Raw genomic sequence first — 20,256 nt, 5'->3', positions numbered from 1 at the left:
CCAAATCTCCCCCAAGACTAAAACAAATCTCCCCTCTCGATCTTGAACCATCTTGTGAAACTGAAAAGTAAATGTTTGTGGAGAAGGACCTCAACCCCTCGCCGCCGACCTCCAAAGGAAGAGGAGTACACCTCGCCCACCCAGCTTCTACGTAGTTTTGAGTGTTCCAACTGAGACATATGAGTCTCCTGGAGAAAAGCTATGTCAGCACTCAACTTGCATAAGGAAGCCAGTACCCTCGATCTCTTAATGGGTGACCGAAGGCCATCAACATTAAGGGTGACCACTTTTAAATCAGCCATTGTCAAAAGGCCAGCCCTCAATGAAATAACCAGTAAAGAAATTCAACCACCCAATCAGGACCTCCCAGCTAAGTCCCTGGGTGGAAAAAAGAAAAGTACCTCTCCCCCATCTAGGACCATTCACACCATACATCCACACCCACTCCAACATCCGCACTGCCCAGTTAAACCCAAACAGACAACCCCAAAAAGCCCCCCACACACTCCCCCTCCCCACCCCCGCCCATCCTCAGCAGTAGCTCCTTTCCCCAACCCTGCACCTCCCATAGACACACCTCCCGCCCCGCCCGCTAGGGAGCCCCCCACATCCCCTCCCCCACCTAGCAATCAAGTGATAAAATAACTCAGCAACAGGAACATTGTGCCCCACCAATCGAGAGTACAGAAATAAGCAAAACAGAATCCCATGAGCTCATCAGATTCAGAAAGAGCCCAGCATGGCCCAGGGATAGGGCATAAAGAAATAAGAAAAGAGTTCCAATGAGTCCCCAAGATGGACTGACCAGAAAAATAAAGGAAAAGACAAATTAAAGAATTTTTTTTTTTTTTGGACGAAAAAGAAACCCGAAGGGAAAAAAGCAAAAAAGGAAGAAAATTACGCGAGCGGGAAGGCAAAGTAGAAAATTTCAACAGCCGTTGAAAGCACATGCGTCTTCTTCGCTCCGCGGAAACGAAGAAACTGGGAACCACGCTCTCCTCCGTCGAGCGGGAAGGCACCCGCGCATGCGCGGTGCGGTCAACTAGAACTTTCTAGTTAAAAGTGTCCGTACCGGGGCTCCGTCGATGACGTCACCCATACGTTAAGAATATGCTGCCTGCTTGTCCTGGGATAATAAGCAAAACAGAATCCCATGAGCTCATCAGATTCAGAAAGAGCCCAGCATGTCCCAGGGATAGGGCATAAAGAAATAAGAAAAGAGTTCCAATGAGTCCCCAAGATGGACTGACCAGAGGCCAGAATTAATGAATCCCCCCCACAGACCCTCACCGAGGAGGCCGGTGCAGCAGGGCACATCCGGTGGGTCCGCTCCATCCTGGATTCTCAATGTCAGGCTCTTATCACCCTCCGGAGAACACCCGGCACAGTGACAGAGGCAATATGAAATGCCACAGGGCTTACAAGAGTGGACCAAGACCCCGTGCCCAGCCACACCCGGACAGAGCCGGCGGGGTCAGAGTGTCTCCACAAAGCGGCGGGCCTCATCCGCATTCTGCAAGGTGAAGGACTTGCCATCCCTCCAGACTCGCAGCTTAGCAGGAAAGGCAAGGGCGAACTGGATGCCTTTGGAATGCAGCACAGAACAGAAGGGAGACATCAACTTGCGCTGCGCTGCCACCCTGATAGAATAGTCATTAAAGAGAAGAATCTTCACTCCTTTATACTCCAGGGAGCCGGCCTTACGATATGCCCGCAGAATGGACTCCTTCTCACGCCAGTTGAGGTATCTAGCAATGGCGGTTCTCGGTCTCCGGTTTTCAGACTGCTGCATGGAACCAATCCTATGGGCCCGCTCACAGGCAAAAGACATACCATTCTTCTGCAGCTGCAACTGCTCCGGGAGCCAGGATGAGAATATATGATACAGCTCCGCATCTTTAACAGCCTCCGGAAGCCCCACCAGCCTGAGATTGTTCCGACGGCTCCTGTTCTCCTGCTCGTCCATCTGAGCTTTCAGGGCCTCCGTCTCCTTCTGCAGCATGAGCACTCGGGCGTCCAGGCCGCTGCACATATCCTCCTGCCCAGAAATCCGTTGCTCCATGTCGGCAATCCGTCGCACATGAGAATCGAATTTCTCATGCATTTCCTCCATGCCTGACTGGAGTTTGTTGAGGCGATCCGCCAACGCAGCCGACACCGACCGCGTGCTCTCCTGTACCCAGTCCCGTGCGGGGACAGTGAAAGTCGCGGTCTCCGACACCATCTTGGTCGGTGTCAAAGCCGGCCTGTCTTTAGCTGCTCGTGCCGGTTTTACAGGCATGCCACGCAGCGAGACCCGAAGGAGACGTCTCAATCGCCTCAGAACTATGTGCTCACCCGCACCAGGAATCCCAGCCGTTCGCCGGGGGGAAAGACAAGATTTAAAAGCCGATATCACCGGGGATCTGAGGGAGCTCCTCCAGCACGCGTCCGCTCAGGCAGGCTGCATCACGTGACCTCTCATATATTAGTTGTGTTGATAAAAATTTATAAACATTAGAGGCTCTGGTAGAAACCCGTTTACAAAGTATGTATTCTTCCCAATTAATATTTTCAAATTAATAAAGTCTTTTTGCTTATTTGTAAATGGGTTTCTACCAGAGCCTTTAATTCAGTAGCATAATTAAATGAAATAACTATTTCTGAAGTTTATAGGGACGGGCGGGGACGGAGGGGATTCCTCGCGGGGATGGAGGGATTCCTCACGGGGACGGGTGGGGATTCCTCGTGGGGACGGGTGGGACTTTGGCGGGGACGGGTGGGATTTCTATCCCCGCGCAACTCTCTACTGCTGACTGCATATGGGGGGGTCATGCAAAAATTTGTAATGGGGGGGATGCAGTAATCAATGAGTATGCAAATTACTGCCACATTAAAATCACAGCAGTAAGCTGCAACTCACTGCCAAATGTCACAGTGCCTGACCGACCTCACTGCTTCCCTCATAATAAATCATTGCTCTGGTGTCTAATGGCCCTCCCACACCGCACCTGCTTTGACCCACCACCCATCAGGGCTGATCAGCCCCCTTATCCCTATTTATCTCACTGGTGGTTAGTGGCACCCATCCCACACCCCGACCCCTTTTCCAGGGCCCCCGGAGCCAATTACCTTGAAAGAGAAAGGAGCAATGCCCACTTGGCTCCTGCCTCCAGGCCATCATCTCAAATACAGCAGCCCTTACCCCAAGCAAGTATCTTCTTCAAGGTACTTAGGTCCAGGGAGCTTGGAAAGGGGGTTGGGATGGGGGTATTATAGCTGCCACTAGACACCAGGGACTTCCTATTTAAAGTTTTGTTTAGACAGCAATGCTGATAAGGGGAAAAGTACTACCAGATACCAGGGAAATCATTTTTAACAGGAGAGGGGCCAGTCAGGGAGAGGGGAGGGAGAGAAGAGTAGGAAGAAGCTGGATCAGGTGCCAATACACTGGCAGAGGGGAAGGAGATGTAGAGCCTCCACCAACCCCAGACCAGGCAGTACAGTTCTGGCTTTCAGCTCACAGCCCTGCAAGCTGTGTTGTAGATCACTTCCTTAGAATTCATTTTAATATGCTTTACGCTAAATGATTACCAGAGGAGCACAGAAACTCTTTCAAAATACAGCAGCCTATAATGAGCAAGTAGATTGCTTATTAAAGATGCGCAATAGGTAACGGTATCTGGCTGCAATGGCCCAAAACAAGGTACAGGACCTAGCAGTCTGGAAACAAGAAGGAATAGTAGAAAAAAATGGAGCCCATTTACAACTGCATCACTTGCGCTATCTGGCATTAACATTAAAGCCTGCTTTCTAAAGTTCTAAAAGACAGGCTACAGAAATGGGCACAGGACAAACAGCAAAATCTTGGTTTAATTTCCCTTTGGCGGTTCAGCCAATTTTAAAGTCTTCTTTCTGCTTCTCTTCACAAATTCAAATTCTAAACATTTTAACATGTATTAAATTGACTTTACATCTGTTAATTTACAGGGATTAAATTGATTGATTTTGGAAAGTAGTACATTTTTTGGGTGCATTAATGAACTAAATGGAAAACAACAAATGCACATCCCTCATGTTCTTTTTCAACAAACTTTAGTTAAGAAAATACTGTATATTATTCTTTCAATCAGTATCTGGTTTTCAATTCTAATTTCACTTAATACACACTATTTTAGAGGATGACCGAAATTGAATCTGCAGCTAAAATTCATTTCTCGGTTTTGGCAAAAATTCACTGCCAGCCTCCAATCCCTTACAGAAAACCTGTTCCTCCCTGTAAACTGGAACCAGTACAGACAGCAGCAAACTCAAAATGGTAGCCCCAACTCCTAGGGCAGTCTGATGAAACTGCCATGGGAATTCACAGTTGCTATTTTGATTATACAACAGGCAGGGACAGAACAACTCAAAGAGGACCACAAGGGGTTCTAGAAGGTAGAGGGGAGTTGGTGGGCAGCCCAGAAGGATGGATTTTCTGTTGGGGGTGGGGCGTTGGTCTGGACACAAACTGGTCATGGCTATGATGCGTTTCCATTTCAGCTGAACTCAAACATGGCGTGTGGGAAGGTTTTGGCAGTGAAACTGGAACTCTGACAGCCTCTACATTATTATTAGTTTGGGGGGTTTTTTTAGCATAAGAACTGCACAATTAGAATTTAATGTTAAAGTTTTGCAGGCATTATTAGCACACAAACCCTGTAAAAAGTAAGAGAAAAGGCCTTAAAAATAAAAAGTGCTAATATTGCAATTAGTAAAAATGCACTGGTATAGCATGCTCTCATATATAACGCATGGGGTAGATGCAATTGGTACAAACGCATACAAGGTATGTGTTATATGCATAAAACTACAGTGTGTGTGTGTGTATACAGTATACAATATATATCTTGTACAGACTGAAGGGGTGAAGCAACTAATCCATTCCACAAACCTAAGAACAAGCTGCTTTGCCTCAGAGTTTCAGCCATAGATGGTACTTCAAAAAAAAAAAAAAAAAATCTGTTCTTCCCTCACATTGCCTCCATGTGAAAATTTCAGCTTTAGCTCCTTTGGGATGCAGGTCTGGCATTAGACATCCTTGAACCAGTGCAGAAATTTGCAAGGAAGTTTTAAAGCCTTGCTGCAGGCTATGGTGCCTTCAGTTTTGAGCAAGTTCAGGGTCCCTTCTGCCATGGGAGCCCCGCAGAAGTGCCTCATTTGCATTCCCTAACACTAGCCCTATTGGGGTGAATTTTATGTAACAGAACAGTTATGGCTTTGATACAGACACTCAGAAATAGAACAGAGTTTGGCTTTTTATTGAACACTATGATGGTGCCTCTCTCTCCTTTATTTATTACCCTGACCAGCAGTTTAACCATCTCCACTAACTGTGACCCCTAATCCTGTTTGTCTGTCTGTCTTTATTGATTAGATTGTGAGCTCATTCGAGCAGGGGCTGTCTCCTCTGTGATTCTGTACAGCGCTGTATACAAGTGGTAGCGTCTAGAAATAATTAATAGTAGAAATAATGGTAGTAGTTAGCTGCAATATAGAATTTCAGTCTTACGACTTTCGCTCATGCTGTCTTCTTTATTCTACAAGTTGTCTTTTATTGCACCATAGAATTTTATTCTGTAAATGGAAGCACTATGACTGATCATTAATAAAATACATTTTCTTATTAAGAGAACAACCAATACAAGCAGAGTTTATGGGCATCAGCCTGTTGCACGATATAAATGCAGTCACAGCCCCTTCTGAAGACCCTGCATGTCTACGGCCGCCAGCCCTCCAAGCTTTCCCTCCATTCTCTTTTATGGCTAATCAATGTATGGTATGTTATAGTGCTTTCAAAAATTGCATGAAAATCTTTTACAAATAGCCATCTATAAAAAGACATTATCAAAAGTGCTAGCTTCTGAAATGAGAAACAGTATTACAAAACGTGTTAAAATGCTATTGGAGAGGGAATAGAAAACACTTCCTCATTAAATAATACGTTCCTCTTTCATAGGCACTATAAAACTATAACACTGTTTCACAGAATGTGACATGTAGTTCCCTAGGTCAAGCGTCACCTCCCTAATTTTGCTGATATCAAGCAATACAGTTTGGGCACAAGTAAAGCAAGAAGCCATTACTGTGAAGAGCCCTTTCGCTCTTAATTAGCCAGGTTCGCATCACCGCTGCTGTTTAAAGATTCAGCTGGAGATGAGGATTTTGTCTCTATTTTCCCTTCCTGGGATTTATTTCCTTCTTTCCCAGAATTCTGTGCAGGCTAGCTGACATGAAGTAGGGTTTTGCTGCCGATCCATCATTCCTTTCCAGATCTTCACCTGAGCAGGGAGAAGGTGAAGCCAGCGCAGCAAGCAGGCAAGTCCAGTGCATTCAGATACAGGAGGAATAGAGGAAGGCACAGAGGAAGAAAGCCAAAGAATTGAAAATTAGAAAATTCAGCAGAAGATGGGTTAGTTAGTTGCTCTACCATATTAGAAGCTCTAGAAAGAGGAGAAGACAGGAAATGCACAGAAGCAGCTTCTCACTGCAGTAGGAAAGTGTTTGGTCAGGTAAAGTTCTCAGCATCAGCGGTTTCAGGACAGCACTTCTTACTGCATGCAGTCTCACACTGTAACGTCTTTAAATGTGTATGATTTTCCTATAAGAGATGTACCAATATTCAGATTGTAATTTATGCTGGAGGACTGGTTGGCAAAGGTTAACCATTTCAAAATTGGTGGCCTTTGAGGAACAACTCAATGGTCTCAAATGCACGGCTCAATGAGCAGATTGAACACTACCTAAATTAGGATTAAATACTGGCATCATCTGGAAGCCCTAGAACACCTTCATGAAAAAACTATGCTGGGACAGAAGGGAAGCCCCTCTAGCCTAAAAGAGGCCTGAGACAAAGTGGAAAAGCTTGCAGAGTCACTGCGCATGCTCTACTTCTGCTGTGGATAATGAGCCCATTTCTTTTTCAGAAGCTTGTATTCCTCTAAAAATTATACCACAATTAGTTTTCATTACTTACAAAGGCCCTGATTCTACAAAAGCACCTAGATCGACGCACCTAGCCGATCTATATGCCTAACAATTTTTTTATTTTTTTTAATTGGCATGGATAATTGAAAGCACCATTAAAAACCAATTTTAACATTAATTAGTCAGTAGGCATCTACACCTAGGTGCCTACCGGCAAGTAGGTGTGAATAAGGGTGAATTCGGGACGGAGTTTGGGCATGAATTGACTTAGGTGTACTCATTTAGGGCAAGAAAACCCTGGCTGAAACGGCAGTGCGCCTAAGGATTCAACACCTGCTAGTGTCTAAGAACACATAGGTGCCACTAGGCGCAATTATATAAACGGCGCCTACAGGATGATTGACAACCTTGCTGAACAGTGTCTAGGAGTTAAGATACCATTAATAGAATCAGGGCCAAAAGGAACTGTACTGGGCAGACTTGCACGGTCTGTGTCTGTATATGGCTGTTTGGGGGAGGATGGGCTGGAGAGGGCTTCAATGGCTGGGAGGGTCTAGATGGGCTGGAGTAGGTTTTAACAGAGATTTCGGCAGTTGGAACCCAAGCACAGTACCGGGTAAAGCTTTGGATTCTTGCCCAGAAATAGCTAAGAAGAAAAAATGAAATTGAATCAGGTTGGGCAGACTGGATGGACCATTCGTGTCTTTACCTGCCGTCATCTACTATGTTACTATGAAAGCAGACTGTGAGGTACTAACAGCCAGCTATCCAGTACAAGAAGAGCAAGCACCATGTACAATGCTATTATTCCAAAGCTGAAGAAAAGTCAAAGAGGTGCCCCTTAAGAGGAAGGGAATGAGAGGAAGAATGGCATATATGTGAGGCATGGGGCATAGTTCCTTGTACACTGGACGTCAGATGACCAATATTGCTGCAGTACTGGCCTGGCCCATTCGTCAAGGGTAATATTAAAATTCACATCTAATTTTTGCATGTGTTACTCTCATCATAACCATTCTTTCCATCAGCCTCCTGCTTCCATCTTTGAACTGTCAAATATCGATCAGTGCAAGATAATTCTCTTCCCTCCCTCTATTATCCAAACAGAGAGCCAACTCATGAAGTTTCTCTGACCACTCTTTCCCCATTAGATCAAGCAGTTAATTTTTTTAAAAGCTTGAAGATTATAGACTCGTACATACATACGAGTGGTGTTTGAAAGAGACAGGACCCTTTACATCAGGGGTGTCAAAGTCCCTCCTCGAGGGCCGCAATCCAGTCGGGTTTTCAGGATTTCCCCAATGAATATGCATGAGATCTATTTGCATGCACTGCTTTCATTGTATGCTAATAGATCTCATGCATATTCATTGAGGAAATCCTGGATTGCGGCCCTCGAGGAGGGACTTTGACACCCCTGCTTTACATAGTTTCAAAATAGTTTGGAATTATTATTATTTTTTTTACATTTAGGGCTCCTTTCACTAGGCTGTGGTGAGGTGCTACCATGGGACTCACTCAGGCAGTTTTGTAATCAACGCATCCTGCCTGTGTGCTAAAACAGTGGTTCTCAACCCTGTCCTGGGGAGACCACCAGCCATTCAGGTTTTCAAGATATCCCTAATGAATATGCATGAGAGAGATTTGCATATAATGGAAGTGACAGGTATGCAAATCTCTCTCCTGCATATTCATTAGGGATATCTTGAAAACTCAACTGGCTGGTGGTCCCCCAGAACAGGGTTGGGAATCAGTGTGTTAAAATATAAATTTTTTTTTTTTTTAGCGCAGGTGATGTGCTAGTCGGTTAGTACGGTACATGGGCACTGGCACATGCTGACCAATTGACACAGGATTAGCGTGAGAGCCCTTACTATCTAAAAAATAAGTGGAGGTAAGGGCTTGTGTGCTGATGGCCACATGCAAATTTCAAAATTAACGCATGGCTATTACTAGGAAAAACCCCCGAACTGCTGCCATTTTAGAGCCACGTTAAAAAGAGCCTCACCAGGTGGGAAACTCATGCGCTGAAAAGAGCACAGGCCACTTTCTAGTGTGGCTTTGTAAAAGGGCCCATTAATAACACCTTTGAAAATATATTGATGTGTAAGAATATAAGCATTGCCTCTGCCAGGTCAGACCAGGGGTCCATCGTGCCCAGCAGTCCGCTCCCGCGGCGGCCCACCAGGTTCGTAAACTGTAAGTCCTTACCTAAATTCTTTATTCCCTATTCATTAGTACCTGTATAGTTACCCTCTATCTGTACCCTCTATCTGTACCCTTCAATCTCCTTCTTCTTCAGGAAGTCATCCAATCCCTTTTTGAAGCCCAATATTGTACTCCGTCCTATCACCTCCACTGGGAGCGCATTCCAGGTGTCCACCACCCTCAGAGTGAAGAAGAACTTCCTAGCATTCGTTTTGAATCTGTCTTCCTTCAATTTTTCTGAAATAAGAACATAAGTTTCTGAAATGGGTTCTGTTCTTAGTCAATTCATAATTTGTGTACAAAGTGTCTCACCCAACCTCGACGCGTTCATCAAGTCTTTAATGCCACCGAGCTGTCGGCGCAATGAATTCTGGGGTTTCATTCATTTAGGCCCCCCTTTTGCAAAGCCGCACAGCCAAGTGCCACAAGGCAAATGCTCCCAACGCCCATCCAATTCTTAGGGGCATCAGAGCATTTACCGTGTCAGCCCGCACTGCTGGATTTTGTAAAAGAGGGGGGGGGGGGTAATAGCGTTAACTGTTTTGCAAGCTTGATGCACTGGAGCTCCATCCTGTTGAAAAACAAAGTACTTAGAAATGTCCCAAATTTCAAGCAGAAATTTCTTTTTCAGGAGAACATTTTTGGGGTTATTTGGACAAGGGTCCCTTTCCCCAGATACTGTGTGCATATACTGTATACATACATACATACACACACACAATCAACCTATAGCCTGGGTCAAGTCTCTTGACTACAGATCTATAGATGAACAGGTCTGGGTAAATGAAAAACCACCCTGAAGAGTGCAAAATCATTAGAAAGAATAAAGTATTTCTATAATGCCTCAAAGATGATTGTTTAAAGTGCTTTTCTCACACAGTGCTATACATTCTAGTTAGAAAATGAGGATGTGTTTGAATTATAATCCTAATTAGGCCTAGAACAGATCTTGGAATTAGCAACCACCTAAGGCCCCAATAGCAGAGAAAACACTTTTCAAAAAAAAATGTTGTGTCCCCACGAGAAGAGGAAGCAGTTTTTCATTCAAGAAGCAAATTGCCTTGTCTGAAATGAGTGGGCTGGTCATTCCTGCCAAATGCTTGTTGTCACCTTGTAAAATCAGTAAGACGGAGACCAACCTCATACTTACAAAAGCAGAGGAAAAGTGTATCCACACACATTGCATAGACACTGAAGAATCCATGTGCAATCAGGTACGATCCAATAATGACAGTCTGCAAATTGGAAAATTAAATAACAAGTTTCAGACAAACTGGACATCATCCCAGAACATAGTACTTCATCTACTGGGAGAATTTCATACATTTAGAAATCTTAATTTCAGCCTTTTTTCCATGCTATTTCTGAATTATACTTTCCCGGTAAAAAAAAAACAACTTCCAGCAAAGGAATGCCAGTTAAAGGCCTTCTGTATCGAAAGTTCCTATTTTCCTTGCTGTGTGTCTGTAATCCATTTTCTGAGGGCCCTCTCCCTGCATGGATTTGATATTAAGAGGCCCTTCTACCTAGCAACTGGGGCCATTTTTAGTGCTGCCAGTAAAAGGCAGATTTTCTGTTTTCCCAATAATGGTCATGCACTAATTTCCCCATTAGCATGTCAGCCCTTATCACTATCATGTGCTAATCAGTTAGCATGTGGTAGTGCCCATGCTCTAACCAATTAGCATAGCATTGCACACTCTCTGCTCCTATACATGCCCCAGTACTAACATATAAACTATTTTTTAGCACATGGGTAGCATACATTGATCCTGAAATTAGCAGAGATCGTTTGTGCGTGCGCGCACACTGTGGAAGTGCATTTTAACCTCTGATAAGCACACAGAAGTCTCTTGAGGGGCTGATGCAGAAAGTCTTCTAATAGTTATCAGGTCAGCTCTACTGTAAAACTATTGCTCCAAAGCTACGTCATGCTATATCCAATAAGAATGCAAATCACCATCCCGTTAAAATAGTAGCAGTAATCTGCAGTTCATTGCAAAATGTTCATCTTCTGCAAGTGCCTGAGTGGCGACTGAGAGGGGGTAGGAGATGTTGGCAATCGGCCCCAATCTTCCACCCAACATGACCCTCCTTCCCCTGATTTTTAAATAAACTTGCCTTCGTATTCTATGGCTCCCCAGCCTCCCAAAAATTCCTTGGTAATCTAGTGCTTTTCCCTCTTGACCTGACTCACCTTTCCCTGGCCTCTTAGCGCATTTAGGTACTCGGCTCTACATTAGTAAGTTTTCAGCTGAAAACGTATGCTCCTAAGTTTGGCTCAAAATGAGGGGTCAATTTAGGAGCATAACTTAGTTGTAGCGTAATGCAAGTAAAATGTGTTTCAGTTTTCTTGAGCCCAATTATTAAAAAAAAAAAAAAAGTTGAACCTCCTACTTTTGTGAACCTGTTTCCAATAAAATGTACATTGCTATGACATGATGCTCTAGGATGTAAATAAGAAAATTTGATTATAATAAAACATTACAATCTTTTTTCTTTTTATTCTCTGTTCCCTGGTATTTATTTATTTATTTATATTTCTATCCCATTCTCCCAGAAGCTCAGAACGGGTTACAAATATACACTGTATTTTGAAGAGTCTCTTATTGAGCACCACCCACTGGGCCGACCCCTGAGGAAGGCTTTTCTACAGAAGCTGAAACACGGACCATGTTGGGTCCATTAAATCAACAAGACTTTGACTTAACATAAGACTTGGCTTTACATATATGATATGTTTTTAAGTTATTTTCGTTTACAATAAAATTACATTTGTTCCTTAGGTTGATTTGTACTGTCACTTCCCCACTCTCTCTTTGGTTTTCCTTGTTTATCTGTGGGATTTTCTTCCTTCCATTTAGTTTGTTTAGTTACCTAAACATGAACCAGGGAATGCCTCTGCTTAATGTGGCTTAAAAAGCATCAGTTATGGAATACTGTGCAGATTTCCATGCATCCTGAGGGAGGAGTAACTTTTAAAGGATTGATTTATGTGAATAAATCACTGTTTACTTTTGTAATTGGCTTTAAAGTTTTATATCAAAAGGCGAGGACTTTTCAATCAAACCTCTGTTGTTCAGAGTCAATGAGAAAATGGAGGCCGCCTCCTTACCAAAAGAGGTATCCAGTAATAATTTAATGCTGGTGCTTCTTCCATGACAACAGGTATTCTCCTTGTGAAGAAAAAGAAGGCTAGAACGCCTGTAAAAATACAAAGGACACTGTTAGGATTTTGTTATATGCTTTAAGAATGGCAACAATTAAGAACATAAGAATAGCCACACTGGATCAGACTAATGGTCCATCTATCCCAACAATGGCCAATCCAAGACAAGTACCTGGCAGAAACCTAAATAGTAGCAACATTCCATGCCACTGATCTCAGAGCAAGCAGTGTGTTCCCCCTCCTCCGACCCTCCCCCCAATATCTGTCTCATGAGCAGACTATGGACTTTTCCTCCAGGAACTTGCTCAAACTTTTTATAAACCAGCCACGCTAACCACCATTACCACATCCTCTGGAAACGAGTTTCAGAGCTTAATTATTCATTGAGTGAAAAAATATTTCTTCCTACTTATTTTAAAGTCATTTCCATGCAATTTCATTGAGTGCCCCTAGTCTTTGCAATTTTTGAAAGAGTAAAAATCGATTCACTTTTATCCATTCTATACCACTCAAGATTGTGTAGACCTCAATCATATACCTCCTCAGCCATCTTCTTTTCAAGCTGAAGAGCCCTAACCTCTCCAACCTTTCCTCATATAAGAGGAGTTCCATCCCCTATATCATTTTTGGTCACTCCTCCTCAAATCCCCTCTATCTCCGTTACATCCTTTCTGAAATATGGTGACCAAAAACTGAATACAACGCCCACAGTGAGGTTGCCCCATGGGGCGATACAGAGGCACTTACAATATTCTTGGTCTTGTTCATCATCCCTTTCCCAATAATTCCCAGCATTCTGTTTGCCTTCCTGGCTTTCACCACACACTGTGCAGAAGATTTCAGCGCACCGTTCACAATGACACCCAGATCTTTTTCTTGGGTGCTAACTCCCAGCATCTGGATCATTCCTCCCAATGTGCATCACTCTACATCTGTCCACACCAAACTTCATCTGCCAGTTGGATACCCAGTCCTCCAATATCCCAAAGTCCTCCTGCAACTAGAATTAGGTGCCTAAAGGTAAGTGCCCACCTTTTTTTTTTTTTTGGTTATAGAATACTAGCATAGCCATTATCAACATGTTTGATATTTAAGTGCGAGTACTTATGCCAGCCATAGAGCCTAAATGTGGCAGGGATGTACAAAACCTATTCTGTAAGTTACACATATAAACTGGAACCCCTCATTCTCTGACTTTGGCTACGCCTCTTTTGCAAATACCCACTATGTAAGTTACATGGGTAATTGACGCATACTATAGCTATCAAACTTGTAATCTACCTGGGAATGCCCACGCTAATTTCTTTTTCTTTTTTTTTATAAATCTTTATTGATTTTTAAACTTTGACAATGCAATACAATTATCTGACCATAAATATTTCATAAAACGCATTATTAAACATGGAATTTATACTTAGAACAATCATTTTCTCCCCCCTCTTACCAAATTACTACAATAAGATAAATTATGTAATTATAATATTATAATTAAGTATTTTAATAAACAAAATATCTTTCCCTCCCCCCTCCCTCCCCTGGAACTGAAAGGTATTGGCGGGATAGAAGACATCAATGTAATGTATTTGCGACCTGTTGACATTTATGCCCATAAGCGCACATACACAAGGAAATGGTGGTATTAACCATTTGCACGCACAGGCTCATATTCTATAAACAGTGTCGTTATTTTAGGCGCCGTTAGGTGCCCAAAGTAAGCGAGAAACACCATTTAAATGATATTTTAAACTGATTTTCAAGAAGCCTACCAGTGCCTAAAAAACAGGTGGAGGAATTGTACCTTCATAGTCACTTTACAGCGCCCACCCCCACTGTAGGCCTTTGCTGGAGGTGCAGTTCTCTAAACGGCGCCATTGCATGGTTCACACATGATCAGCGGCCGCTGGAAACAGCACCATTAAGAAAATCTAGGCCATAGTGCCTGCCTCTATGTAAACACCAAAGTTATAGACGCCCTCAATATGCTTAGCTTATTATTGAATTAATCACTTTTCCAGAAATAAAATCAGTGGTTTACAAAACAATAATATGGTGAGGCAAGTGGCACCTTACAGACTAACCAATTTATTGAGGCATGAGCTTTCAAGGACCCAAGTCCACTTTTCATCTCAGGGTCCTCAAAAGCTCAGACCTCAATGAATTGGTCAATTTGCCTGCTTCTACTTCAAAGCACTACATGGACTTGCCCCTAAATATATAACTGACCTTTTCGTCTTCTCAGCCAACAGACACAAGAGAAGCTCACATTCCAACTTCGTTTCCCCCCCAGTGAGAGGTTGTAAACTGAAAAAACACCATGAACATCTTCTCTCGCACCAAGCAGCATCATGGGGTAAAGACCTAGAACAATTGCTTTCGCCCACTACTTATGAGGAATTTAGGAAATGTCTGAAAACACACCTGTTCCTAAAGTATCTAGACAACTGATCCTCTCTTCTCTCTCCCCTCTATAGCGATTAACTTGTTCTATTGATCACTCTCTCCTCAAAAATGGATTTCCTGTCCTATTAACCCTCTTTCTTCCTCCCCTCTTAAAGTCAATCAATTTGTACCTTTGCTTAATCTTTGTAAACCACATAGAACTTCACGGTATTGCGGTATATTATTATTATTAAGCTGCCACCTGCCTCTCTCATTTTTGTTCCACCAGACCAGGGGTAGGCAATTTCAGGATATCCACCATGAATATGTATGAGATGGATTTGCATGCACTGCCTCCTTGAGATGCAAATCTATCTCATGCATATTTATTGTGGATATCCTGAAAACCTGACCTGGCTCCGGCTCTCGAGGACCAGAATTGCCTACCCCTGCACCAGACTAACATGGCCACCAACTTTTAAAACAATTTATAGAGTGTTTCATATCAGAGAGGTAATATATCATATCTAGCATAGGCACCATGTTAATAGTGCATGCTAAGTGGCCTATAGATATAAAGGACGCCCAGCGTTTGGCAGACAGCAATGTCCGTTAGCATGCACCAAGCTTTAGTAAACGGGCCCCACAATTCGCTATGTGGAAATACTTGATCTATTAAAGCATTTTATTAGTTTTTGAAGAGAAATGTATTTTACAGTTCATATGGTGTGAACTTTTTTATTAGCGTTATGCTATTTTTAATAATTATATTTGGAAGGAATGGGTAGGATGTGTCTGTTGTACTATGTTTCGAATATGTATGTTTTGTATCGTAACTCACTTAGTAGATGGGGGGAGGAAAGACATTTTTAAAATAAATAAATACTTTTTTTTTTACATTAATTGGCCTAATTATGGAAATGCCACAGTATCCATCAAAATAAAGGTTAACAAATAAAAGCAAAACAAAACAAAAATCTATTATGATCTTCCTTTAGCAGAACAAAGTCTAAAGCAGTGGTCTCCAATGTGCAGCCCCCAAAGTCCTCAACTGCGGCCTCTCAAACAGTTGGCTGAAATGCTCCTCAGATCCGGTAAATGAGTTAATTTCAATCTTGCCCATTCAGATAGTGCAGTTAATAATGTCTTTAAAAAGAGATTGCTTTAGGCCAGGCGTGTTATGTATGTAGGTCGCCGTAGGACTTACTATGCTTGCACCATATGTGCGCAAGTATGTAAGGACATAAGACAGGTCAGCCTTCATATGTAGATGCATGTGCAGGAAAAGTTTCTTAATTTTTGGGGCCCACTTATCTGTGTGAACAGACTTTTTCAACAATGAACATTTTAAAGTCAAAACTGAGGAACAGACTAACTTATAAACAGTCTCTTAAGTCTTTAACGAATGTGCAAGGCAAATTATGAACCACAATTTTCTATGCTGGTAAATTATACTCAGATATCTCATTAATAATAATTCCTTCTAAACCAAGCATTCTTTCACTGTGTAAAGGGATAATGGATTAGGTCATGAAGCATCTAATGCAGGGATCTCAAAGTCCCTCCTTGAGGGCCGCAATCCAGTCGGGTTTTCAGGATTTCCCCAACGAATATGCATTGAAAGCAGTGCATGCACATAGATCTCATGCATATTCATTGGGGAAATCCTGAAAACCCGACTGGATTGCGGCCCTCAAGGAGGGACTTTGAGACCCCTGGTCTAATGGGTACAAAATATTAGTACAACTAGAACAAAAAATGAAATATAGATAGACTACATGACATTTGGTCGCATGAATTAACTGTGTCTATGATCAATGGAGACTTATATTCCTCAAGCGCCTCAGATGTTCTCAATCTGCCTCTATGAAATAATCTCTATTTTTTGTGGTTAGACGCGTAGTATGGACTCCTGTTAAATTTAATAAGCTTAACTCTGAATATTTCCCTTTATATTGGTCTTGTGGTCATGAAAAAGGCACATTGGATCATATGTTATTTTACTGTCCCTTGATTCATGAATTTTGGCAACAGATGTGGCGTCATGCTCAAACACTGTTACATATGAATATTTCCTTGACATATGCGGGTGTATCATCTTTGAAGCTTCTGCTGATATGACTAGTGATAATAAGAAATTAATAGCAATTCTTACTGCTGTTGCAATTCAAACCATTTTTAAAACATGGAAAAATGCGTCTGTTCAATTTTGGTGGAACTCAGTTTGCTTAATTGGTAAATATGAGGCAACCATAATGGAAAAGAGAGGCAAAAAGGCTAAATTTAAAAGGTTGTAGTTACCTATACAAGAATATGTAGACAATGGTTGAGTGTTATTAAAGAATGGATAAGTATGTATGTATAGGTATGCATGTATGGTTTTTCACTCTCTGCAAATGGGGTGAGGTGGGATGGGAAGGTTTGGGGATAGTAGTTCTTAGAAATTTAATGAATACCCGTTGCATTGTGATGATATAGTTTATAAACAAGCTTTTCAGAATTTATATTCTCTCCTGTTTGAATGTATGTTTATTATATAAAATTTTGGAACTGAAAAAATAAATAATAATTCTTACAGTTGACATGCCACAGTTAAGTGATTTAAATATATCTTATTTGTATTGTAGAATCAATAACTTCATGTTTAATAATCACTTGATATAATAACTGCATTTATGGAGTTTGCTACTGTTGACAAACCAAAATAAAATGAGATTTTAAAATATATTCTTAAAGTGTAGAATCAATATTAGTATTAATTTTTAAATGTCAAATATCTGCTAATAACAAGCTTTTATTGATATTAACAGGAGTTGCCATCCAACAAATAACACATAATTGGAAGGACTGTAGAAGACTGAATTATTGTTTTTGGTGGTCTTCAGTTTGTCATGTGTATAAAATGGAAAGAGCGTTGGCTGTTCAAAAAGGTTATTACAATAAATTTAAGGATGTGTGGGGACCTTTATTAAATTATAGTAATGAATAAGTTACACTTTTCCCTATCTTAATACACATGTGGATTTGGGGGGGGGAATTTCTTGTTTTTCCATTAAGAATATATAGATGATTGTCGTAAGATATTATTTTCATGTGGTATATATTAGTTGTATATGAATTTGGGAGGGGGATGGGGGTTAAATCTTCTTGGTGTATGATATTGAAAATTTTTCAAATGATGTTGTATTATATTTGGTTGATATTTACTGTACACTTGATGTAAGTTTAAAAATGAATAAAGAAATTTAAAAAAATTTTTTTTTTAATGTTTAATACCCAATCTGAACAAGCAGGTCAAGGTGGTTCACAAAATTAGTAGTATACGTAAGCTTGACATCTTTTGGTGGCCCTTGGAGCTTTCTCGTATTCACACTGCGGCACTCACTTTACACAAAAAAGGTTGCAGACCACTGGTCTAAAGGATAAATAAATGAATAATGAAGGATATGAAATGAGCCCCCTCTAGTGCTGAGGCTAGGAACTGATGTCTAAAAAAAAGGATTCAAATTCAGTAAGACTTCATAGTACAATAGTGCTGCTGCCTTCCTGAAGGAAGTCACCATTTGTAGCTATAAAAATAGTTTTCTTCAAACACAGCAAGGCATGCATGAAATCAGATATAGTATCTCTATAGCATGTTAAGAGATTTAATTTCACGCCTAAACTGTTTTGGCTAACTATATTGGTAGAACTATTAATAAAATAAAATCAATAGCTGTTTGTTTTACAATTTCAATTACGTGCATAAAGTTAGCTTTTAAAATATTATCTTGAGCTTGCCTAGAGGCTTGTGACAATGCTGTGTTGCTACCACACTAAGGATCTGGGATCAATTTTCAGTTCAGGTTGATACACCACACAGTGGTATTCATAGTCCTTGGAGAAGCAAGCGAGTCTGAGCCATTGTACAAGAATTGGTAGAAATATTAATAAAATAAAATAAAATCAATATTAATAAAATAAAATCAATATCTGTTTGTTTTACAATTTCAATTAAGTGTATAAAGTTAGCTTTTAAAATATTATCTTGAGCTGGCCTAGAGGCTTGTGACAGTGCTGTGTTGCTACCACACTAAAGATCTGGGATCAATTTTCAGTTCAGGTTGATACAGAGATGGTATTCATAGTCCTTGGAGAAGCAAGCGAGTCTGAGCCATTGTACAAGGATTGCATTTACCAATTGGACTTAGGCTTGGAAGAACAACCTGAGAACTAGGTTCAGATCCCACTGAGGTTTCTTCTGACCTTGGCCAAATCACGTTTTGCCCATAACTGCCTCAGGTACAAACTTATATCTTCATTTGCTAACCTGTAGTCACATGTTAATATATATTCAACACCACAAGGCACTTTATTTATTTATTCATTCCATTTTCTATACCGTTCTCCTAGAAGAGCTCAGAATGGTTTATATTAAGTTACTCAAGCATTTCCCTGTCTATCCCAGTGGGCTCATAATCTATCTAATGTACCTGGGGCAGGGAGAGGATTAAGAGACTTGCCCATGGTCACAAGAAGCAGCATGGATTTGAACCCACAACCTCAGGGTGCTGAGGCTGCAGCTTTAATCACTGCGCCACACTCTCCCCCATGAGGCAGATTTTTAATTCCATTATTATTTTTTTTTAATTGTTGTTCACCTGCAGTTTATTTAAAACTATGAAAAAGTAATTTTATCACAGGTTGCCTTTGTGTGAAGAGCTAAGTGGATGCTTATTTTGGGCCTAATTTTCAAAGGCAAATAGATGGCTATGGGGGTTATTTTAGATGCCTTGTTTGCAATTTTCACATGGAATTCCAGCATTTATACATGTAGATTGCATATACCAAAATTTGCTGCAGTTCCTGCTGAAACCCGGACTGCATGTTCCCCCCCTCCCCGGCAGAAAGCAGGCTGCACACACTGTCCCCTGCTAACATAAAGCCACCCACCACCCTGGTGGCTTAACTGGAAAAAGAAGATTACAAGAAGGAAAATGTCAGCTTCTCTGCCCTCTCTTCCCCTCTGCACATCCAAAACTTTTATTTGCCTACCTAATTTAATGTACTAGCAGCTGTTACTGAAGCTGGCGATAGAATAGAGATATAGAAAGTGGAGGAAGGAGAGTATTGGAAGACAGAAAGCCATGGGGTGAAAAAGGGCAAATAGCTCAAGAGATGTGGTGGGGAATTTTATAAAAGACACCTAAATAAATAGGCCTAAAGTTAGATGCCTAACTTAATTAGTAAATTGGCTTCAATTATGAGCTTTAACAAGCTCAATGAAAAATAAATTAATTGAAAAAATATAAATTAATTGTTAGATAGGCACTTATCTTAGGAACGATTTTACAAAAATAATAGGCGTTGATCGACACTAAAGTAGGAGTGTTTAGGCACAATTCTAATTACAACTTTGGCGCTTATAATGTAGGCCTTTAAAACCCTGGCCTACATTACAGGTGCCGCTAAGCATGATTCCATAATAGGCGCCTAAGTGAGATTGGCATGCAATAAGTGCATATCTTTTTTAGGTGCCAGTTACAGAATCTGGCCTGAAAGCTCAATTTAAGGGC

At 41.4% G+C, this 20,256-nt stretch overlaps 1 protein-coding gene across 6 annotated transcripts in view; it reads right to left on the bottom strand.

Moving 5' to 3' along the window:
* SLC44A5 (solute carrier family 44 member 5) overlaps positions 1–20,256 on the bottom strand; it is a 163,336-nt gene that overhangs the window by 7,184 nt on the left and 135,896 nt on the right. For 2 of the 6 annotated variants that reach the window (XM_033916758.1, XM_033916759.1), the window contains exons 21-23: positions 12,269–12,357; positions 10,304–10,388; positions 5,485–6,299 (exon numbers count right to left, since the gene is read on the bottom strand). In XM_033916758.1, coding sequence (XP_033772649.1) covers positions 6,190–6,299; positions 10,304–10,388; positions 12,269–12,357 — 284 coding nt within the window. In that variant the 3' untranslated portion in view covers positions 5,485–6,189. Of the gene's footprint in view, positions 1–5,483; positions 6,300–10,303; positions 10,389–12,268; positions 12,358–20,256 lie in introns of those variants that run through there. The other 4 variants (XM_033916755.1, XM_033916756.1, XM_033916753.1 and 1 more) reach the window with 3 other exon arrangements.

The sequence above is a fragment of the Geotrypetes seraphini genome, chromosome 12 (genome assembly GCF_902459505.1).
Source record: "Geotrypetes seraphini chromosome 12, aGeoSer1.1, whole genome shotgun sequence".
NCBI lineage: Eukaryota > Metazoa > Chordata > Amphibia > Gymnophiona > Dermophiidae > Geotrypetes > Geotrypetes seraphini.
Note: the sequence above shows the minus strand (reverse complement) of the source record. Positions and strands in the feature narration are given on the sequence as shown.